Below are 24,849 nucleotides of genomic sequence, written 5' to 3' on the forward strand. Positions count from 1 at the left end.
GTGTTGGATGTTAAAAAGGTCCACCCAATTTTTTAACCATGATAAACTGGCTGCGTGATTCTTGCAATGATGTATTACTATTCCAAAAGTAACATGTAAAAAATATATATAAATGATTATTTTTAAGGTTTAATTTGAGATACCTCCCGCCAAACTATATCCTATTTGACACTTTGCCTTATAGACTAAAAATTTTAAACACTTTACCCCTCAAAATCAACTTAGTACAACACTTTAGTCGAAAACTGTTAAAAAATTAATTTTTCCATTAGTTTTGCTAGTGTCAATAAACTTATGTATGAATGTATTATTGTGTCGTAAATTGAAGCAAAAAATGATAAGACGAGAATGCCCTCAAGCAGAAGGCCACGTCACCATGTGGCCCCACGTTTGCAAAAGTGACAAAGAAATTGTTCAACAAAATTGAGTTTGGAGGGGAAAGTATCAAAAGTTTTAGTTGGGAAAAAAAGTGTCAAAAAGAGCATAGTTTGAAAGTGGTATATGTAATTAGCCTTTTTTTTTAGGCGGAGTTCTCTCATTTTTTTAGCGGAGTTCTTTATGTAGTTGTCTCAAATTAAGGGGTGTACTTAATCTAAATTTTTAATGACTTTTTTTAAGTGATAGTACTCAATCCAAACTTTTAATGACTTTTTTTAAGTGATAAACTTTCATGGATTTTTATTAAAAAACTTTCATAGACATTAATAAACTTTCAACGACTTCTAATAATATCATTGATTCTAATAATTTCTTTTTCTTTTCCCATTTTTTTCTTCCTCTACTTCATTATCTCTATGCATGTTGGACTAAGAGATTATATAGACAAAACCACCCGAGAAAAAAAAAAAAAAAGTAATAAACAAGACCAAGAAATGCTCATTCTCATGTTCAACCACCCAATTGACAGCACCCTCCAGGCTAGCATTTCCTAGAAAAACCCAATATTGAATAAGCTGAGAGAACTGCATTTGTCAAATTGCAAATTTAAATTATATGAAACGGTTGTCAATGAACATTTTAAAGGTCATTCTGACCAAAAAACATATTAAAGGTAAAATGACGCTTATTCTTGATAGAATGACCCAGTCCCGAAGTCCCTACAAGGATCCTCACATTTTCTTTAATCCCTATTATCATACAAGTAAAATTGGACAACTCACTGTATGATTCTCATTCTTTCCGGATGTTCAATTTATGCTTGTTGGATGATATGTTGACAATCATGAATATAATTGCCAACTCCACTGTAAGCCTAGTAGACAAATTGTAGAGAATCTCGAATCTATTGAATACCAAACCAACGGGGTTGAGATCCAAAGAACTACCATTCGATCAAGTCAACATAAATAAGTTAAACAAACCAAATTGTAGAGGCTTAAAGCTCTAGTAATAGAGTACTTACCCCACACTAGGTTTGAGTCTAGCTCTTCCCTTGCAATATAAAAGAAAAACAAGAGAAAATGAACCTGTGAAAGTTTAAAACAAATTAAACTATGGGTTCAAATAAAATTGTTGAATGTGCTTGATGCATGGTCTACATTAGTCTGTGTAGTCCAGGCACAGACATTAGGCACACTTATGGCACCGGATATTCACCCTTGTGTCAAAAAAGGATTCAAAAATTGAAATACCTAGTAACCCTTTGTAAGTAGGAATTACATATGAAACAAAAGACAGAGAACCAAGAAAACAAAAGGCCAAGAGCAAAGAACAATCATTTAATTTCTTTTTCCTATTATCAACAAATACAAAGAATATGTATAGGTTAATAATGTACAGGAGATCACCTTACAACTAATCCATCCCTAAACACAAACTTGGGGAGATGTACACCTTTCTTCTAAAAGAATTGATTTTTACTAATATTAGAACGGGCTATTTTCAACTACACGTCAAACCCACCACTATTGATCTTCTACAAACCACCACTACGGAAAACCTTAGTAGTATCCTCCCTCTTCAAGTACAGTGAAAACTATACGACCACCACAAAAAATTCGTAACACACCTTCCAGTTCCAAAAGCCCATTAACTTCAAAAAATCACCTTCCCTTTATCTCAGTATCAGAGATCCCATGTTTACACAAAAGAAGCCTCTCTCTCAATACCAGAGATTCCATGTTAGCGAAGTATGCAGCAAAATATTCTTCTAACATTTTCTGCAGGTACAATTCATATTCTTGAATACTAGAGTTATTTCACGCGAAATTCATTCCTGAATACAGTCAGGTTTTGGGTAAACTTGTCTCTGTTCTTTGAATCCAAGCTTCTAGTAACATCTGCCATAAGTTTGTCAAAACACAGTGAAAGCCGCTGATGTTGATCTGCTGGCTGCAGGTCAATGCAAACAGTGTCAATATATAAAAACTTGAAAACAGATGAGCAAGATTTCATATCACAAAATTATACATAAAACATATGAACATATTTATGAACCCATAGTTCTTTATTCTGTTCATGCTTCTTCCTTATATTTTAATTTTTTTCAATATCTCCAAACCAATCCCTTTTTCTTTTTTAAATGCCAAATGGAAAGCAATGCAAATACACATGGCATGCTAAAGAAATAACCCTTCAGAAGAAACCAAGGGAAAATGGCTGCTTCCAAAGAAGCATAACACTTCTGGGTATATAAGACTTAATATTATGATTTGGCAGCACGGATTTAGCATCTTTCAATTTAAAATTCAATGTTGCTCTGACTCAAAAGTTCAAGTTTGACCCAACCAATTAGCTTAATCTTTATTCTTCCCTTATATAACTCAAACAAGAAGAAAGAGTGGAAGGTAACTAACCTGTGAAGCCAAGATCCGAACTTTCAAATCAGAGAATATCTGCGAGGTACAGGCTGTCTTTCAGTAAGATATAAAGTAACAAAGGACATCAGATGTTAAAAGGTTTAGACGACAATACAAACATTTTGTTTTTACTCTATCTATTCTCTCTCTCTCTCTCTAGTTAAAATAAAAAATAAAAAAATGTTATCAAACAAACCCTAAATTATTTGGGTTTTTAGGAAATCTGAACAAGCTGATAACAGAATTAACAATGTTGGCCCACCACAATGAGCTGAACAGATACATAAAAAAGACAGGAATTCAAAGATGCAACTCCTTTACTGAAACACAAAGGAACAGCATCCTTTCACAGGTCATGCAGGCCACGAGAACAGAGAAAGGTAAAAGACTACATAAATACTGTTTAAGACCAACAAACAAAGCATATCTGCAAAATTCTAATATGTGTTGTTACAATATAAAATGCTAACACCCAAAGACTACTCTATATAATAGATGGAGCCTTCAAGATTAACAATGTAGAGAGAGAGAGAGAGAGAGAGAGAGAGAGAGAGAGAGAGAGAGAGAGAGAGAGAGAGAGAGAGAGAGAGAGATCTGCACTGTTTTCAAGAAAATTTCTAACAGAAGCTGAAAAGACAGAGAAAAAATTTCTTTTCAATTGGCAGAAGAAAAGTGTAAACTGTCATCGAAAATTTAAGATTAGTACTGGAAAGACCTTTTCATTGCTTGCAGTAAAAATGATATTTAAAAAAAAAAAAAATGGCTGCAGGAAGCTGTCTCACACAAAATAGCAAATTGAATGGTGTATCAGGTGAAGATAGAATGAAGAACTGATTAAGATGGGGCATTTACGTAACACATGTTTTATGCACACGTGTTTTGAGTGTGCCTAAGGTTTTGAACAAGGTAAAATATGGAAGTAAGAGCCATACATACATACACTCAAATAAAAGTATCACCTGCTCACTAATAAGTATCAAGCTCAGCATTGGTCTGCTAAGACTCCACTGGTTGGCACAGTCCTCGAATAAAACAATCTCAAATAGAGTCTTCAGTATCTTCACATATAAAAGAATTCAGATTATTCATATAACCTAAAACATTGAATAATTATGAAAAAGAACCCCAAAAGGTTATCAAAGTTTGACAACATAAAGAACGTGTAATCAAATTCACCTTCTATGCATATGTTTGACGCGAAAAGAAGAAAAAATAATAGTGATGATTGACAGCACACTATTTACAAGTTATTTTCAATATGAAACTCTTTCAATATTGTTAGGGCTTGTTTGGGAGTGCTTCTGTAGGAAGCGCTTTTGCTCAGTACCGCTTTCACTAGAAGCGCTTTTGTTACAAATTCATAAATTTTTTTGAAAAAAATTCAAGTGCTTCTTGTTAATATACTTGGAAGCGCTTCCTAAGGAAGCACCTGGTAGGTGCTTCAACCGGAAGCACTTTTTTTTTTTTTTTTTTGCCAAACATAAGCAAAGCGCTTTTGACTATTTGAAAGTGCTTTTAAGCCTTCTAAAAGCACTGCCAAACAAGCTTTAATCAAGAGAGTTTCAAGTTTGAAGATTCTCTTCAGCTTGTTACAATAAACGATAATTTTATATATTTTACCAAACATATAATCACCTCATTCCCAAATAAACTGATTAGGTTCTATATCACAATTGACAAACCAATAGATTTACTTATCTCCAAAAAAAAAACCAAGCACAAAGTCCACAAGAGCATATATACATCTACACCTCCTCCAAAGGGTGAGGCACAAGCAAATGGAACTACTTGAACTAAAACAATGCATAGCTCTTATTTACAGTTAGTCGGGCTTATGATTTTTCTATCAAGTTATTATATAAGATAAATTTGCATTTGGATGAAAAAAGGAAAACACTTAAGTATAGGAGTTCAAAGCTCCGTTAAAATTAATAATATCACACACAACTTCTCATAATTTCAATTTAGTTACTTATTGATAATCACTCGCAAGAATTCCCAAGTGTCACCAAACATGGATGACTTAAAAAAGAGTATAAATACTAATGAAGTTATTTAAATTTCAGAGATGATAGACATAGTAAAAGATTTTCGGCTGAGTCTTACAAAGGAATAACAGTAAAACAACATAATACAGATGACCGTAAGGCATAGTGTCACAATCCAAGGAAAAAAAACAGAGTACCATGTTAATATTTAACAGAAATGCAATTTTACATACTTTCTGATCACTATGTAACAAAAATGAGAAATTACTCAACCAAAAGAAATGCACATCCTCTTAACTAAAAGACAGAAAAAAAGGAAAAAAAGAGCATAATATAACCAAGAAATTAGAATTACAACATACAATTCCTTACTTACTTCTGGAAACAAATTGGGGCAGTCAGCTATGTGACAAGCAAGATTGACTGCAGTAGGTGATGTAGGAGTCTCACCCATGGTGATGTTGTTGAAATAGTAAGCACCCAAATTATCAACAGCAGATGCACACTGAAGCAAAAAGTGAAGTTTGGACTTCAATGATGAAAAAATGGAAAAATATGGTAGCAGATCCAGACAAGTAACAGGTCAGTTGGTATCACCATATCGTGTAAAATGCTTAAAACATTTCTACCTCAGACTCCATTTGGTTTTCAGAAAAAATTTCTTGGCAGAACATATTTTCACCAAAAAACTTATTCAATGGAAATGACTTGACATTTGTTTTTTCTTCCACAAAAAAGTACTATTATTTTTTTTTAAATTCCAGTAACTGACTGGTAAATGATGGTCATCTACTAATACAATATTTGCTGGTTGGGAGTCAGAAATTAGCAATTGGCAGTGACCAGCCATTTACCATTTGGGATATTGCCACTGAATGGCTAGTAATCAGTTGAGAGTTATCAGACTCGAGAAGCTTGGGTGAGAAATAGGATCAAGGGAAGGTTTAAGTTCATTCCAGAACATGGCTTGTGCCCTTGACAAATGCAAGTTAGATTCTAAATTTTAGGCTTAGTTTCTTTATGCTTGGATAGCATTTTTCTTTGACTGATCCTCTAGTTCTGAACTAAACACAAGAAAAAATGTTCACCTATAGGTTTTTTTTGGCAAACAATTGGAGCCTAAAATTTGAGACATATACATGATAATAGAAGAGTCCTTTCATTAATAAATACAGTTGGCAAAACACATACCTGTGATGAGATACTTGAATCTAGACCTTTAAGCCCAGATTCAAGGGATCCAACTATATGCATAAAAGTACTGGTATCCAGATTCAGTATGTAAACTATATGGCTGTTGAATAAAACCTCTAAGAACGCAAAGTAGGCTCTTGTCAGCTGCACATAGTGAGAAGTCTAAATAAAGATCTCTTTAAATTTGAAGTGAGAAAAAAACTTAAAACAAAGAGAAAAAATAAGGCCTGATATGTATGCAATTTACTGCAATCAAGTAAACAAACAAGAAGTTTAAAGCATCAAACAGCATTGACACGATAGAATTTTCAGCAAGGACTAACTAAAGAAAGGGTAATACAATGATTTCAATCTTAATAATTGCTGCCAGTATTCAGAACCATGCTTTTAAAAGGATAATTTTTCCCCATTTTTTCTCAGGACAGTTCAGAAGATTCTTAGGGGGTGAACCGTTCTAAGCTTTTAATATTTATAGTATGTTCCACAAACAATGGTCAACCCTAGCAAACTATGTTCCCAAGGTTTTATAACTTATCAAATTTTCAAGAGGCTCCAATTGATAGTTTTGCAGAAAATTCAGATTTCTAGTAAGCTGGAAATTGGGTTTTAGAATAAATTTAAATGATTGTGGTAGGGTAGCTGTCTTTGCTGCTAACCATTTTCCAGGGATTTTTTTTTGACAATAACCAGATCAGATAGAGACATTTCATACCTCTGGCTGAGTGGGAGAGCCACAAAAGATGAAAGATTGGGAGTAAGAGAGGGAGAGGAGAGGAGGCCATTTGGAGATTCAATGGCATTTTTGCAAGATTTGCTACAAATATAAAAACAATTTCAAAAAAGAATAAAAAAATTGAAGAGGGGCAGACCTGCCCCTGGTCCTTCATTGGCATAGCTGCTGCAAATCAAAAGCCTAGTACTCTCACTAAAAATCAAATTAACAAAAAGGAGATTGCACACAAACAAGCAGTCACTGGAAATCATATGGTTCTACATGAAAAAATCCAACCACGTACCTTCCGGAATGCCAATATATCAGCCAAAGGAATTGATAATGTCATCTTTAGAGCAATATCAAGTGCATCAGCAAGTGCTCTATCACCATATAGCTCAAACACCCCAAAGTTGACATAGTTTCCAGCAAGAGCTGTCATTTAGAAACAACTCACTAAAATCAACTCATAAAGAAGCATTCCATATTTCAAAAATAAGCATCTTCATATTTCTTGCTAGCTGCTAGTCATACCGACCACCATTTTAAACCAGTAAACCAAATATTAATCTTAGTTCATTAAAGGTACACACCTCAATCACAACTTCAGATTGAACAAGTTTGCAACACAAAGTCTGTATGCAATTTAAATATTACCAACTAGCCAACTACGAAATTAAGATATTTAATCATGCCCTCAACAGACCTTGACTTTTCTCTAGGTTGTTTTTACTGCCTATCCTGCACCCAGAAATATGATTCTAACTATTGCAGACTGCAGAATTACACTGTTTGAGAGAAGCTTCAGAAGAAAGATTATATTCAAGGGAACCGACAGAAATAATGCACGGGTCAAATGTTGAAGATTATATGTAAGACGTGCAAAATAAACAGAGCAATAGTTGTCATGCAATGATCATAAGACATTCTCAGAAAAATAGCCTATTATTCAGAAATTGAAAAAAAAAAACAAAAACAAAAACAAGTATGCCTAGTAAATAATCATGCACATGCTGGGTTGGGTTGGGTCAATGTGCCCCCTCAACTTTAGTTTTGTAGCTAATTTGCCCCTTTGGTCAGCTCAGTTACATATTCCGTCCAAAAGTGATCATGTGTCATGCATGTGATCACTTTTTCAGCACTAAAAGAAGTCAAAACACATTAAATTTAAAAATTGAAAATAACAAAATAAAATTAACATAAAAAAACCCAAACCCTTCCCCACTTTTTCGGTGACGCACGGTGGCGTCGTCGGATTCAAGCTGCTCTATTTTTTTTTTTTTCCAAATCTGGGTGTTTGCTCCAGGTGGGTTGGGAGAGAAGGGAAGAGAGAGGGTGAGAGAGAGGGTGAGAGAGAGAGAGAGGAGATGAGTGATTGCCAACCAGTGAGAGAGGAGATGAGTGGTCGCCGATGAGCGAGGGAGGTGGGGAGGCGCTGAGAGGGGAGGGTGGTGGGTGGGGGGGAAGGGGTTTGGGTTTGTCTGGAAAAGCATTTTAATTAAATTCAGTTTTTTAATTTAATTTAATTTAATTTAATTTAATTTAATTTAACCCAGAAAAATTAATTTAGATTAAATTCAATTTCTTTAATCTAACCCTTAAAATTGAATTGAATTTAATTTGTGTTTGATTTGTTTAGCCCTGGAAAAGTGATCACGTGCATGACATGTGATCACTTCTGGACGGAATATTTAACTGAGCTGTCCAAAGGGGCAGATTGACTTCAAAACTAAAGTTGAGGGGGCACATTGATATAGTGGTCAAATTTTAAGGACAATTAAAAATTTTCCCTTACAGTTACAAGAAACAAGAGGTTCATGTTCTCACCTCTTGATAGAATAGTTAAAGAAATCCATATTCCCTTGTATTTGAAGGCATATACATCAGCAACATTTGGAAGAGACAAAATCCTTGACCCATAAGCAACAATCAATTTACTGACTTCTCGGAAAAGAAGTATGCCATTAGGAGAAGATGAGTCAAAAGTCAAACGTTGGGCTTTGTTCAGCACAAACTCAGCCATGAATTTCAATAAAGGAGTGGTAACCTGCAGCATTAAGCATGGACAAATAGAGAATAAGAAAACACCCATAACTTTGCAAGAAATAAGAATGGACCCGAATTTAGCAGGACATACACATAGATAAAAAATATATATATTTAGAGAGAACACAGAAAAGAGAGAAGATTGGAAAAAGAGCAAAACTGCGTGTGTGCGTGCACACACGAGAGCGAGAGAGAGAGAGAGAGAGAGAGAGAGAGAGAGAGAGAGAGAGAGAGAGAGAGAGAGAGAGAGAGAGAGAGAGAGAGAGAGAGAGAGAGTTGCTCCCAGTTTCCATTGTATTTTAATCTGCTTCAAGGAATTAATTCTGCCTAACAAGTAATAAAATGTAATGCACAGAGGGTGCTGAACAAGAAACAAAGTCTTTTTGCTGCGAAACAAATTTATTTTTTTTTTAAAAAAGGAAGCTTCTGGAAAAAGTATAAATCTTTAACTAGTTCATAAAGTTCAATTTCCAAAGTGAAAGAGTTTGTCAAATCCTTTGATGGCTTAACCACTTATTACATGAATACATGGGAACTCTCTGAATTTCTTGATAAAAGAAGAAGTTAGCATTATCCTTTACCTCTGGTGTGTCGGACCAATGCAAGATGCCTTTCAAAAGAAGTGGCATGTGTGCAGGATACAACCAATCAAACAGAAGCCCATAAGTTCTGCGACTGAAGATATTCAAAGAGAAGAGCATAAGAAAAAAAAATATATATATATATATATGTTAGGCCTTGGAAATTTGATTCAGAAAATGCACAAGTACTTACCTATTTGTGGCCATAGCAATTCCTCTAAGGTCCCTCATCAGCCCAATTAATGCATACTTTACAGCATCGGTACGAAACATTGAATCAGGAGTAGATTCCAAACTGATAAAAACCTAAAATAACATATATGGTACATCAGTAACTAAAATGAAAATCCATAGAAAAATAATTACTAAGGACTAGGAAGCTTTTGTAGAAATGAAATGAAATGCAAGGAGGAAGTAGATTTTCTGTGGGATGAAGTTCGTTTTTGGACATCCTTGTGGCTTTCATTTTCTGCTGGCTTGAAAATACTATTTTTCTTTATCTATACAGATTGGAAATTTTCAATTAAAGCTGTTAATTTTATATTTTATTGACAAGTGAACTGCTTTCTCACCTTCATTTTACTGGTTTTCACTTTCATTAATAAATTCATTATGTTTACTATATTTGAATTAATAAACATGAGACTATAGATAATGATAAGTAACAAGAGCATAAAAGAGCCAGACAAAATATTATTCGGAAGACCATAATACAGGTTTCCAACTTTTCTCCTATTAGGAGAAAGAAAACCATGCATTATTATACCACACTTGACAGTGTCAAGTCTGAAGTACAGTAATGCATTTTCAAGAACAGGATAGGAATGTGTGTTGAGATTCTGAAGCACACATATGCAAAATTATTGAGAGAGAGAGAGAGAGAGAGAGAGAGAGTACTTGCAAAAGTGGATCCATTGAAGATTTAAATTTCACAGGGCTATCTTCCATGAATATTAACCAACCAATTGTGTAATAGAAAGTTGTTCTGCTGCGAGAACATCTGTATTCTTCTAGAAAAGGAAAGTGCTCCCTCTGAAAAGAGAAATTCAAGAAAAGAATTTTTTAGAAAAGAGACACAACATGCTTTAAAGATAGTCACATAAAACGTCAAAAAGCAAAAGATAGATTTTCAGAGTTGGATTTACAGTATGATTGGCAACTATGAATTTAACAGTATCCAACTTCAAAAGCAGCTTGCCAGTCATGTATCTGCCAAAAGAATTGAAGTGGTGCATTAAGCAAATATGATCAAGGTACATGAGACTTTGTTAAAGCAACAAGCAGCTCCAATGCTCTGAACCAAATACTGAAGTAACAAAACTAACCCAGAAGCCAGCTCAAAGAACAAACTCAGGGTGTGATCAATGACCTCCTCACTCTGAAATAAGCAAGAATTAAAATGCGAAATAAAATCCCAAAATATCTAATATGAATAAAGCATGAAAATGGTTTCACCTCAGTGTAACATTTCAGGTTTGTAGCAATCTTGCTGACAATCACATTTAACATTAAAAGATGATCATGAAGTCCAAGAAGCTCAGAAAGGCGGGCATATAACTGCTGCAACAAATGGAGAAGCTTCAAGAGCAATGTCGATAATATAACTTTAGAAGAATACAAAGAGAGCTTAATTACCTTTGAAGAATGCATGGCCTGATCGCCTACATAAGACTTCCGAAAATGTTGAAAAAAGGTCAGAATTGCACGATCAAGTCTTTGCTTGCTTACTTCACCATATCTCTGCCAAATGCCAAGGAGATTAACTCAATAGTGCAAACTATGACACAAAAATGTCCAGAAGGATGGTGGAAATTAATTCAGAATTAACAAAAACAAAGGTGCTAAACTCAAACCCAACTAAAACTTGGACCTCAGTCCTCAGTAACCAAAGGTTTTAATTATTATTATTATTTTTTTAATAAAAAGAAGTGGTCAAGTTTTGCTAATGTTACATCCTTACAGGGTATACAAAGCCATACTTTAAAAAAATTAAACCCCGTATGCACAAGTGATCAGCAATAAAGAATGACTCCAATAATGTCAGATCCGAATGAACAAATTAAAAAATAACTAGGCAATCTATAAAGTTCAACATCACACTAACACCAAGTTATATGGTTGAATATATAAAGCAAAGTCCTTGACGCCCAATGCAGCAGAGTTTTAAAGACAGGACCTCACTTCCATTTTATATCAAACCATGATACAAAAACACACCAAAATTAGGTAGAGAGAGAAAAGCATAATCTGGCATTAGAAAGTAAATATTTAAATCCAAAATTAAAGGAGGTCAGTCCTGTTGCTTTACCTGGCTGTGTACCCCATTATCAGTGACATTTATTAATTGCAAGATACGAGCCGAAAGTTCTGCATCAAGTACTTCTTGTGACTCAACACTGCACAGGAGAAATGTAACACAATAAAAACTTGCCACAGTAACAATGCAACGGTACACTGATTTGAATGGGAAAAGAAAAATGAAAAAATAAATAGATAAAGTACATTAGGTTTCTTACCTACAGCCAGTACATTGTTTAATCTTCAGAATAGCAGCAACAATATGAATAATCCAAGCAAGTTTGGCTTCAATAACAGAGAGGTCATTGTTATCACTTGTCTGCAATCGAGCTCTTTCCTATTCATGTCAATAGGAAGAATTGATCAAAACATAAAGTCCACATTTTTCTTTCAATTTCCAAATAGGGAAGCATCATTCATTGTAAATGACCATACCGTGTATATTTGCAGAATAGGTTCCACTATGTTTATTATATACAAACTACTGCTTTCATACTGCAACCCAAAGAAAGAAGGTCACAAAGACAACTTACACAGTAAAATCAGCTACACGAGTCAGTCATGATATGCATTTAAATGCATACAAAGTAGTCATTAATGAATTGCAAAACCATAATTTCTTCAGACTGGGAAAACAAAAAACTAGCACGCATCATTTGTAGATACTAAACCTGGAATCTGCAGAGGTAAGGGAAGCAATCCAACTGATCCTGAAGAAGTTCAACATTGTCTAATGGGTTCTCAGAAAGATCATCTGGTGATCCATCCTGTAAAAAAGTAATAGAAGAAATAGAGAGAACTTATATAACTTCCAAAGTTACAGTAATGGCCCAGAAAAGCATTTGATGCTATACCTGCACGGAGTTAAATCTTGAAGTGATGAAACCTTCGGTAATTTTAGGCACAAATTCATCAAGCAAGCTGGGTGCATCGCCTTTCAAGTATGGTACAGATGTCACTAATCTAGACCACAGTCCTAAAAGGTAGTATACACTGCTGCTGGCCCACTGGCAAGAAGAAAAGGTTTGTCAGTAATTCAAGTCAAAATGAATCAAAATAATTAGTTCAAGCCCCGGCACCATAAATAATGATGTTCATTTTAGGCAACCACTACACCCCAAAAGATTAAACTGTTAGGGAATGAGTCAACTTGTATATCAAGCTAACATCCCTTACATGCAACGCTATCCTGCATATGGAAAGACTAAGAAATGTAGACAGAGAGAGACATATAGGTGCAGCCTCACCCTGCACCAAGACCTCCTGCAACCAAGGTTTTGATACCATGTTACACAACCACAAGACCCTAAAAGCTTGAGCTGTTAGGAAATGAGACAACAGTTAAAAGCTACCTAGGGCAGTAACGGTCATTAGGAAAACTATTCATTATGGGATGGAATGCTGGACCATATAGAAAAGGCAAGATCAACGCATCCATGTTGCACATATGATAGTGTTAAGATAGTGCTAAAAGTGACTAGAAATGACAGGAAAAAAAAACCAAATCTGCCTATTAGACAAACATTGGGACTAACAACTATTCTGGATAAGATAAGAGAAACTAGAGTCAGATGATATGGACATATACTAGATGCACCTAACCAAAGCAAGACTAATCCAAATAGAAGGTAAAAGATTAAAAGGCCGACCAGCACTCACATGGGATGAAGTAAAACAAAAGGATCTATAAACGTTAGATTCAGCGGATAGAGAATATAATATAAAAGAATGAACGATCAGTGACCAACGCCATACACATGGGACAAAGACAATGATGATGATGATTTATGGTGAAAGTGTTTCCATTTAACAGCTTAATATGCAACATTCTTTTGGTAATGCTTAAAAAAGAGTGACAAAAGTCAGTCAACCTTCCAGGATTGCAGAGACTTTAACGTGAACTCTGCTACTAAACGAATCCAGTCACTATAGCCTTCAACATTCACAAGCTCTGACAACTGCACAAGATATTAGAAATTCAATAAACATAAGCAGTAAACTTGACCAATTCAAAGCAAGATTTGCATACCAGAATATAAAATTCATGGACACCAACCACCATAAGAAATTACAAATTTAAAACTATCTGCACACTCTCGCATCAAAACTAAAATTACACTGTTCAAGCAATACATCACAACCCCCCCCCCCCCCCCTCCTCTCCAAATCAAGATAGACCAAACTAATGGGAATGTTCCTAAAATGAATTTACAAGCCACAAGAAGCCAAAAAAATCTGCACCTCCCCCACCGGAAATCCACCTCCTCCCTCTTATCTTAAAAAACCCTACTGTAAACAGTCCCAAGAAGTCCAAAAAATGGCCAAAACTGCATAAACCCACAAGGTGCTAGCCTTCTTATTTGTATTAACCCCTGCAACATCCTCCGCCAAAAAGGATTAACAGTCTCTAGAATGCACCCATAATAAAAAACACATGAAAAAACCTCTGCAGCCTATAGCGAGGCTAGGTATCTAATTCTGTCAAAATAATCACCTCGTCCCAAAAAGGTTCGTTATTTCGTCTAAACCAGCTATAATTCTATGAGTAAGTTCCTCAATATCTTCATTTAAACTATTGGCCGAAGATACCAAAAATGACTATTTGGTATCATTGGCCAAAAGTAAAAAACCTTTTGACAAAATTATCAAAAAGAAAAAGAATCACCTGATAATTCACTCGGAAACGTCCAAGTAGACGACAATACTCATGGTAATTATCATGATCAGCAAGACCTGATTTCCAGTCCAAAGAAATCATTATGAACAAAAAGCCAACAGAACTAAGAAAATATATTATGGTAAATCATAACTTAACCAATAAATTTATGGATGGTTTTACAGTGATAGCACAGTGAGTGACAAGATTAAAAAATAAAAAAGTAGCCTCCTGGAGTAGAATAAATATAGAATTTTTTTTTTTTTTATAAAGATGTGGAGTAGTAGAGTAAGTATTGATACAAATAAAGAATTAGCCTAGGCCCAATCAATAAATGATAAGAGCTACAACTTAGAAAAAGTATAGATACAAAACTGTCCATAGTTTTTTCATGCTAGATGGAGAAAAATAAAAAGGAGAAATAAAAATCATACCTAGGAAATTAATAACAACCAAAAATACACAGAACTGCACCCACTCACACATTCATGCACGAAGAACAAATTATTATCATTTAGCATTATTGGATTACAAGGTACATGAAAAACAAAGAAAAAAGGGACAAGCCAACAACACCTTGCCCTGTTTGTAGGATTTCTTTGGTTCCTGTCATTAAATGAGCCAAGAACTTAGAACGGGCAGCATCATTTGTAAACAAAGAACGTCTAACAGAAGCTAGTCGCACCAAGCACTCCAATGCCTAGAAAGAACAATAGTGAAAACCAAAAGAGAAAGAAAGAAAGCCGTTTAACAGTTGAAAACACACGGGCAATCAAAACTTTAGCATTCAAATGGTGGGAGAAGAATCTTTTTACTCAAATTGTGGGAGAAGAATCTTTTTACTCAAATGGCGTTTTAGGGTCTAGTTATTGTGGTTTTTGATATTTTATGTACCTTCTTTGCTGTTTTTGCTATGTAGCTTTTATAGTTTTCTGCTGTAAGTTTTAGTTTTAACCGTAGTATCTTTCCCCTAATAACAAACAATTTTTTTTTTTAAGCCTAACGAATATCTTATCCACTGTATTGTACCACTTTGTTCATATCAATAAAAGTTTGTTTCCTATAAAAAAATAAAAAATAATAAAAAAAACAATAAAAACCTGCATGACATCCCCATAACCTGAAGATTGCCTAAATAATTTAGGTTAGTTCTATCATAAGAACCCAAATATGCCAAACATGGAAGGACAGAGCATCATGTCAAAGTAATTGTAGGTTAATTTACTAGATAATTTTTTAGATAAGTGCTGGAAAAAGGTATTGTACCCTCAATCATCCAATTCATTAAAATTTTGATGGGAGAATGTCCTAGAAATCATCAACAATTAGTTAAAAAATAAAGTTACATATACTAACCTCCTTTGAAAGAGGAGACTTTGTAATGCCATAGTAATCAAAGAATATTTGAAGAGTTGAAGGATCCTCCAAAACTGACCTCCAAGAAGATGGTATCTGTAAGATCATTTACATTATTATTTCATGATCCATTGCAGATGGGACTCATTGACGAATGATGAGCCTTCAAATGTTTAACAATCCAAACCAAAAGAGGAAAATACCTGAACAGTACCAAATTCTTCTGAACTTTCATCAATTGATGTCCCAACGAAATCAAAAGATAAACATTTAAGCGAAAGCGAAAGAGCCAACTCTTGTAATCGACTAGCAACTGTGGATCACATGAATGCAACACCATTAATAACAGTAAAACAAAAAGTAAAATATTTAGAAAGTAGTGGAAAGGGAGGAATGCAAACAACTTAAGAATGAATGCCAGGCATATTACCATTATTTTCCAGTTGACGCAATGAAGTTAAAGATATTTGGAATATTTGAAAAAGAGACTGGTCCCTGAAGGAGCAGGCAACCCTTCGATGATGTGTTGAAGGCAACCCAGGATTAGGCTGAGAGTTTAGCAGCATACGACCAAATGTTAGACAATATATCTAAAAAATTGAATAATTTTAAAAAGAAAGTCCATATAAAGGAAAGAAAATAAAAGTATACATGCTTATACGCAAAATTTAAAAGTAATAAATGATTCTGGATCAATATTGAAACTAAATCAAATAACCATATGCTTGAACAAGTTTGACCAAGGGAAAACTTTGAGCATTTGAACTAAGCTCCATCACTGTTCCCTAACAAGAGGGTGAAAGATTGTAGCACCATATCAAAAAGAAAATAAATAAATATTCAAAATATAGACTATCATCTAACCATGTAAGGATGCCTGAATAAACTTCAGGATGATATTTGCAATTGGTCCTTAATTTTTCAGGTAAATAATTGGATATTTAACATTCTAAATTCATATAGGTAAAACTTCAATTGGGAAATATGGGCTTCATGATAATGACTGGGATTCTAACATTGTGATTAGAGGTTTAAGTCAATGCCCTTGGAAAGACAACTCTCAAGGCCTGATTCATTTTCAATCATTCTGCAATTTGGGGTGGGCAATGGGGAGAGGATGAGGTTTTGGGAAGAGAGTTGGGTAGGGAAAACAAAATTTTCTTCTCTATTTCCTACATTAGACAGATTATCGCAATCTCATAATGCTTTGAATTCTAGTTTGTGTATGAATCAATCTTTTCCCACTTATATTCCTTTATCTTGGGATTTTGGCTTTTGAAGAAACCTGAATGATCAAGAGGCAAGGGAGTTGTCTGAACTTCTAGTCGTTTTAGAAAATGGTATTGGTTCCATTTAGGAAGGATAAAGGGATTTGGAAATTGTAGCCATCAGGAATATTCTCTTGCAAGTCTTATTTATGGCAGTTATTGGAAGACGATTCTCTTTCCTTTTTTTATCCGTCTCAAACAATTTGGAAGGGTAAAGTACCACCTAAGGTAAAGGTTTTAGCTTGGGCCATTGCTCAAGGGAATGTGAATACTTGTGACATGGTGCAAAGGAGGAGACCTAATTGATGTTTATCTCCTCAATGGTGTGACGTGCAGAAGGGATGCAGAAAGTGTGACTCATTTATTTCTACGTTGTCCTATCATATGGCAGAGGCTGTTCAGGGAGGGTGGATTGAGGTAGGAGACTCTGGATTCTTGTGCTGCTTTGCTGGCAGAGAGATTGAAGTTCTTTGAGGGGAAGAAGAGGGGTATGGTGTTGGGAAGGTGTGCAGTGATGGCTGTTTTGAGGGTAATCTGGTTGGAGAGAAATAGAAGGTTTTTCAATATTGTTAGGGGGGAAGAGATGGATAATTTGTGGAAGAGAGTTCGTTTTTGGGCTTCATTATAGGTGTCAATCACTCCAGCATTCAGGACTACTAGTTATAATTGGGAGGCTGTTTTGTGTTAGGGCTTCATTATTGATGTTTTACTAGGGTCTACAGCTTATGTGTTTTCTAGGGCTGTGGTACTATACTGTTGTTATCTGTTTGTTTGGACTTTAATACCCTAGAGCTTGTTATCTAGAAACTTTTAAGAAGGTGGACATCTTGTCCACTGTATTGTACTATGTACTCCTTTATTTTCATTTAATGAAATCATGTTTCTCATCCCCAAAAAAAAAAAAAAGGGGGAAATAAAGAACCAAAAAAAAATAAAACTACAATTGCCTGAAGAGCATGACTTTCTGATTTTTTCAGTCATTTTAAGTCGATTTCTTCCCAAAATCAAATATATAAGGATTGCAAGCTAGATATTTTATTAGTTGTTTGTAGCACGGATTATGTTCCTAGAGAAAGGTAAAGAAACTTTTTATTGATCAAAACTCAAAGCAATACACGCAATGGACAAGATGTCCATTATTTAAGAGAAAAGATCAAAGAGAACAACATAGAGTTAGGCCTCATAGAGCAGAATCCAATTATATAAGTGCTGCCCTCCAATCTAGAATTATATCGGATAAATATACACCCCTGAAATCACTAGTAACAGATGCCCAAAGGGAAGACCAAAAAACTACTCGATCCCACAATTCTTCAACATCTGCTCCTCTATAATCCTCAAAAATTCTTCGATTCCTCTCCATCCAAATAACCCAAAAAATGGCCATCATTCTGCAATTCCAAAACACCTTGGCCTTCTTAACCCCACCAAAACCAAAGAACTTTTCACTCAACAAAGAATAGCACCCTTCTGGCATTACCCACATTACCCCTGCATCTTTGAATAAATTTGACCACAGACAGCTTTGCTGCCACAGAGCACTGAAGGAAAATATGATCAACACTCTCCCCTTGGACCTTACACATAACACACCAGCTTGGAGATAAACAAACATTTGTGATGTAAGACATCCAGCTAGGAAATAAAAATCAAAAAAGCTATTAAAAAATAATAATAAGTCTTGGAACCCTAGGAGATGCTCCTGCATCAATTTGGCATTCTTTTTTGTAGAATATCACAAGTATTTATCTTTCCAAGAGCTACTAACCAAGCCAAAACTCTGACTAGAGAAAGGTTGATAGAGCAGTTGTGGAAGTCATGCACACACCATGCATTAACATGCAATGGTGCTTCTTTAACTATGACTGCATCAAAAGTATCACTAAAGAAATTTATTTGATGTGTAAATTCTCAGAAACAATAACACTCAAGAAAATTGTACGGATCAAACAATGGAAGCCTATTCCAATTGGAGAAATTGTGTCAAGAAAATTAAGAAGAGAATTATTTTTCCATTTGTACATTTTTTAAAATAAATAATAAAGAGCTGTCAGTTGAATCCACCATAACCAATTATCAGGGTATCACACAACTATAAATGTGAATTCAGCATACTTTAGGCTCAATCTTCTCATCCAAAATCTCTTGGAAGAAAGATACTTTAAAGTATAAACATAAATCAGAAGCATACTTAAAGAGGTGAAAAGGAAGGAAGAATCAAACAAGTCTAGAAATTTCTAAGTTTTTTCGATTGAAATAGCCTAAAATACCTCAGGATAATGAAAAATAAAAACTTAAAACTAACCAATATTTTTTCTATTCTAACCAAAATATCCTTCACTAGCAATATACACATCCATCCAACGCAACTCATCTTAATCTTACTTGTCACTGAATCAGGGCAGCCATTAAAACACCCTTGGCTAGTCACAAAGGGAAGCAAAAAACCAGAGAAAAAAACCTCTGATGATTCGTTTGTGCTAAACAAATCCAAACCCACACCAACCAACACCCAAGCCCATCACTGCATATCCAACACTCCTCTCCAAACTACCAATTTATCCACTGGTGCTGACATTACCATCCTTTGATGTTTTTCCTTACTAGTCCTTATAACAACAAGTGTCTTTTATCCCAAAATTTCAAATAAGATAAACACCATCCATAGGTAGAAGAAAATTAAGACAGTTCATAAGTTTCAATTTTAGATGGCATAACTCAGTCAACTATCAGCATCATCACCAGCCTGTTCCCTTATATTTACTGTTGGGCATGATAACATTGTTAATGAAAATTTCATAATTATATGAAAACAGGTAGCATGGGAACTACAGCCTTTTAGCATGTGCCATAATAAAGACGAATCTCCAGCAGTATAAAATCAGTAAAAGATTGTAAAATGGAATTTCAATCTTATCAACTACCAGCCAAGGTCAGTGAATACATAGTTGCAGGCTGATAACATTTGTAATATGACTGTAAGATGGAACTTATTCATTGGAGTGAGACAAAAGCAAGACTACAAAAAATAAGTGGAAACTTATGTGATTAAATAGTAATCCCTCACATTAATGATGCCAAACTGGGGAAAAATTGAAGACTAACCTGATTCATCTCAGACACAAGTTGGTTCAATATCTTCAAACCAATGGCATAGTGATCAGATGTTGCCTGGTAAACAAATTGATTGTGAGTTACAATTATCTGCAAGATGTACTGAATAGAGAAAAATATATAATAGGTAGACACAGCCACTTTAAAATCTCTCAGTAGTAGCACTTAGATGTACTCACTATACATATTGTGAAAATAATTCCACAGTTCTAAGAGAACAACATTACATACATATGGAGCACATGAGATTCAAGATGTTAGGATGTAGACTGTTTAGTTTTAGCAGAACAAAAGATGTTTTGAGGACAAAGAAGAGGAAGTGGATTTACTTTTGAGATATACTAAGTTTTTACCCTTCTATTGGGCATCGTTTTCTAAACACTTTAGAGAGTTAGTTTTAGTATTATTCGTCTTGATTGGGAGGAGTGCTGTGATCAGATTGTTCCTTGTTTTCTTCTCTGCATGTTGTTATTCTTTGGAAGCTTTAGAGAGTTAGTTTTAGTATTATTCGTCTTGATTGGGAGGAGTGCTGTGATCAGATTGTTCCTTGTTTTCTTCTCTGCTTGTTGTTATTCTTTGGAAGGTTGGTTGATGTTTTTTGACTGCTGTGTTCTTGTGATTCTGGTTATTGTAGTTTGGGATTGTAACTTGTGTGGACTTCTGGTCCACTTTCATTGTACTTACCTATTTTATTTACTATAATCGTTTTGTCTCCTATCATAAAAAATATATATATATGTAAAGATGGATATGGAGCAACATAAGAAAATATAAGATAAGAAATTAACACATTCATAAGCTTGAGGTGGCACTCTAGTAGTCAATTGTGGTCACAATACTGTAGAGGACCTGAGAAAATAAGATGGATATGGAGCAACATAAGAAAATATAAGATAAGAAATTAACACATTCATAAGCTTGAGGTGGCACTCTAGTAGTCAATTGTGGTCACAATACTGTAGAGGACCTGAGAAAATAGCTCGATGATGGAAAAAAAAAAAAAAAAGGCTGAGCACTTCTCATTCTTATTACTATTTCAATATGAAAAGTTAAAGTAAAGAAAATGGAAAGATGAGAAGTTCAACTTTCTCAGTTGAAGGTTGGCTATGTGCAATAAAGGGCCTAATGCAGAATACTAGTTCTATTTTCTTCAAAAAAGAAATGGAAATTTTATTATTGAAAATCAACGTGCAATTTGTGGACAAGGTGTCCACATTGGCAGTACATATAACATCCAAAGTGTTACGCCACCCCCTAAAACAGAAACAAGAAAAGCCCGTAACCAAAACACTAACATACAGCAGCTTTACAATCAATTGTAATAGCAGTAAAAGAAGTCCCCCCTTAATTCTGAAGCTACTGAAGCCCACAAAAATCTGATTCTCTCCCAAAGTTCCTCTACTCCCTCCCTTTATAGTCCTTGAATATCCTCCTATTCCATTTCATCCAAATAACCCAAAAAACTGTTATCACCATGCACCCCATAAAGTTTTTTATTTCTTGCCTCTTCCCAATACCTTATGTCGCTCACAAAGCAAAGCATAACATGCCCCAGGGATAACCCAAACTTCCATTAGCCTCCTTAAACAGCCTCCACCACAGCTTTAAAGCAAGTGAAGAGTGAAGAAAACCACGATCCATGCTCTCTTCCCCTTCTTTACACAATATGCACCACTGTGGACAAAAACACAATTAAGGCCTTTCTTTGGACTAAATCACATGTGTTTACCCGCCCATGAGCCACACGCCATGCCAAGAACTTGACATTAGGGGAACCCTGCCTTAGGCTGAAACAGGGGAAAACCTGGCTGGTCACACATATAACTGCTACACTATTTACATGAGAATGACCCGAGACCTCGACTCTCCATTTCCTAGCATCCACTCTAGCTGGAAACAAACATACATCCTCTAGAAGCAGCATCAGTGCAGAGAATTCATCCACCTCCATCGCCTTCAAGTTTCTTCTGACCCAAAGTCCCAACTATAAGGACAAACAAAATAATCTAGGGCTTTTGTGAGATAAAGTTCGATTTTGGACCTCTTTATGGGCTTTGGTTTCCTTTGTGTTTTGGGATGTACCATTTTTCTTTACTTATGTGAATTGGCAGGATATTGTCACTTAAGATTTCGTTTAGCTTAGGTTTGATGTAATGTAATTTGGTTGTCTGTTTTCTGGTTGGTAGTGTTTGTTTAATGTTTTCTTAAGCAGCCTCTCAAAAAAAGGGAAAAAAAAAAAAAAGTATTCAGTGGACGGCTTGTTCAGTGTCTTCTCTGTGCTACAGCATTGCCATAAAACCATAAATATATGAATATGAAATGAAGAAGAGAAGTTAAAGATGGAAATATATGCAAGCTAAACATGCATATATAAATACAAAGATGAGTACAGTGGAACACAAAATACAACATGGATAGCAGAAAACTTGAGGAAGTTACAACGTAGATATGTTAGATTAGAAAAAGAAAGTCATCTCACCTGGTTCAAGAAGTTCATTGACTCTTTCACCACATCCCGGAACCGGTCATCATCAAACCATCCAAACTTGGTGAGTCGACATAACAGTTGAATTAAGGACGCAGTCACAAACGGCTGTAACTCGGGTCCTCTAGTGGCCAAATAGTTAATAAGGTAGCTCCCTACAACCAATTTCCACAATGGTCAATTCCATACAATGAAGATGCAAACAATAAGCAAACCAGACAACAGATAAATGTAAAGGAAATTACGGATATCAAGACGAAGCTGCAAAGCAAGGCTATGCTCAGTAACTTGCTTCAACAAACTAGAACTAGCTAGCATCAACGCATACGGAGTCACGGCATTGTCAAGGATGTATTGGCACTGGGAAATGTATTCGATGTTCACAGAAAAGCATTTGAGAGTGTTCTCCGCGTGGGCTCGTTCGACTGAGTCCTGTGAATTGTACAACCTCTCACACAACGCCTCTAGTTGTCTTAACCCCTCCATCGCCACAAAAGTCCTACCATCAAAACCATAGTAGTAGCTTCAGATTCTTTGCACAAAAAATGATCACCCAAAACACATATTTACAGTAAATCGTTTCATTTCGACCAATTTCTTGTTCCTGTGAGTTAAACTGAATCCGTTCACAGGAAATGAACAGTTCAAATGCCAAACAAACAATCATAGGTTTTCTCAGGAACCAAACAGAGCACAAAAGTCAGCCAACGAAACAATTTGCAACTAATTTCAAATTAAACAAAAAGAAATGGATAAAAAAAACAAAAACACAGTTCTGAATCTGCAAGAGTGCAAACGAATGCAATGTAGAATCCATGGAAATGATGATCAAAATCGCCACTGAAGTTGCAGAAGGGGCGGTTGTACCTTTGGTGGTGGATCTGAGATCGAAACCCTAGCGCTCAGAGGTTTTAATCTGACATTAAAAATGGGAATTTTCGACCGCACAAAGATATTGGGATTCTTTTGGTCTTGGCGTTTTGGATTTTCTTTATACACCCTGTGCCTTGTGGAGGAGTCTACAATGGCGAGTGAGCACAAATGTAAGTTTTCTTCTTTGTTTTTTTTAAGAAACTGACCCGTTAAAATTTGACACGCCACACCACAAATATATATATGTATATCAGTTTATGGATTAAGAGGAGTGCTCTAAAGCTAACCAGTTAGCAAGTTAATACGAAGCTAACCATGCTTTTGAGCCCATCATATAACTATTTTCATAATCCGAACCATCAATTATTTAGGTCATACTTCAAAGATCATCATTATAAAAAATCAACTAAATCGAAAATCATTTAGTTATCTAATTAAGATCAAATAAATAGACGATTAGTATTTTTGATAAAAGCATATAAATAGTTGTTGTTATAATCAAATGGCTAAATGGCTTCCGATTTTAGAGATTTTTTACAGGGATAATCTTTGAAGTAGGGCCTAAAAAATAGACGGTTTAGATTTTGAGTTTACATTATGCAGTGGGCCCAATAAGGTGGTTAGCTTTGTATTAATTTACTAACCAGTTAGTTTTAGAGCATTTTTGTATAGATTAATTATAATTATATACCTCAACTATACAACATGTTTCAACTTGATTCCTCTTATTCAAAAACTTTCATTTGGATACCTAAGTTTCAATATTTTGTCAACTTAGTACCTTTGTTACTTTGACCGTTAGGAAGGCCGTTAACTGTCTACATAGTGCTGACGTGGCAGAAAGTGTTTTTGTTTTTTCACCACATGTAAAAAAATAAATATTTTTCAAAAACCTTTTAATAAAAAAATAAAATAAAAAGCTTATTCCTCTCCCTTCCATCCTCCACCCGAGCACCCCCAACCCAACCCTAACCTGACCCATCCCTTCCCCTCCCTTCACCCATGCCCAACCCCCACCCATCTCTGTCGATGTCTCATTCTTGCCTAGAAAACCATGAGTCTCCTTCTTTCTCGTGGTGTTTCCTCTAGCGATAGCAGCATTGTCTGGTGGGGGGATGGCCATGGGAACGGTCTCATTCTCTTTTTCTCTTCATCCTCTCTCTCTCCATACCTGTCACTTGCCGAGGAAACCTAGAACCCGAGTCAACGTCGGCGGGTCTTCGGCAGCTTCTCGCCATTTCCAGCAAAGTTGGGAGGCCAGACCACCCGGGTCTCCTTCTCCTTGTCATAGCGAACATAGTGGTAGGTTTAGATTGCCCAGCCGACCACCCGAAGCGAGAGGATCAAAGCCACAAAGACACTAGTTTTATGGGCAAGAAGGAGACGACGAGAGACACCTCATCTCTTTGCAACACCCCCCCTGCGCTCCATCTCCTCGCAACACCCCCTCCCCCGGCGCCCATTCTCCTCGCAACACCCC

The 24,849-nt window shown here is 35.5% G+C and overlaps 1 protein-coding gene across 2 annotated transcripts; it reads right to left on the reverse strand.

Moving 5' to 3' along the window:
• Positions 1–1,475: 1,475 nt before the first annotated feature.
• Positions 1,476–23,530, reverse strand: LOC147291566 (ARM repeat superfamily protein). Of its 2 annotated transcripts, none has more exons than XM_086236230.1 (29): positions 23,364–23,530; positions 22,742–22,995; positions 22,491–22,651; positions 20,003–20,068; positions 16,060–16,177; positions 15,833–15,942; positions 15,630–15,725; positions 14,850–14,973; positions 14,283–14,350; positions 13,489–13,575; positions 12,472–12,624; positions 12,289–12,384; positions 12,053–12,112; positions 11,836–11,954; positions 11,628–11,715; positions 10,955–11,059; positions 10,775–10,876; positions 10,645–10,697; positions 10,465–10,528; positions 10,217–10,351; positions 9,513–9,625; positions 9,320–9,413; positions 8,520–8,739; positions 6,997–7,127; positions 5,978–6,124; positions 5,163–5,291; positions 3,758–3,856; positions 2,796–2,834; positions 1,476–2,331 (listed from the first exon to the last, which is right to left on the reverse strand). In XM_086236230.1, exons 2-29 carry the CDS (start codon positions 22,980–22,982, stop codon positions 2,194–2,196), a joined length of 3,156 nt encoding a protein of 1,051 aa, XP_086092356.1. In that variant the 5' UTR covers positions 22,983–22,995; positions 23,364–23,530; the 3' UTR covers positions 1,476–2,193. The 2 variants fall into 2 exon arrangements, with proteins under 2 accessions (XP_086092356.1, XP_086092355.1); XM_086236229.1 differs by having other exon boundaries at positions 10,775–10,879.
• Between the last annotated feature and the right edge of the window lie 1,319 nt (positions 23,531–24,849).

Source organism: Dryas octopetala, chromosome 3, assembly GCF_963921425.1.
Source record: "Dryas octopetala chromosome 3, drDryOcto1.1, whole genome shotgun sequence".
In the NCBI taxonomy this organism is placed as follows: Eukaryota; Viridiplantae; Streptophyta; class Magnoliopsida; order Rosales; family Rosaceae; genus Dryas; species Dryas octopetala.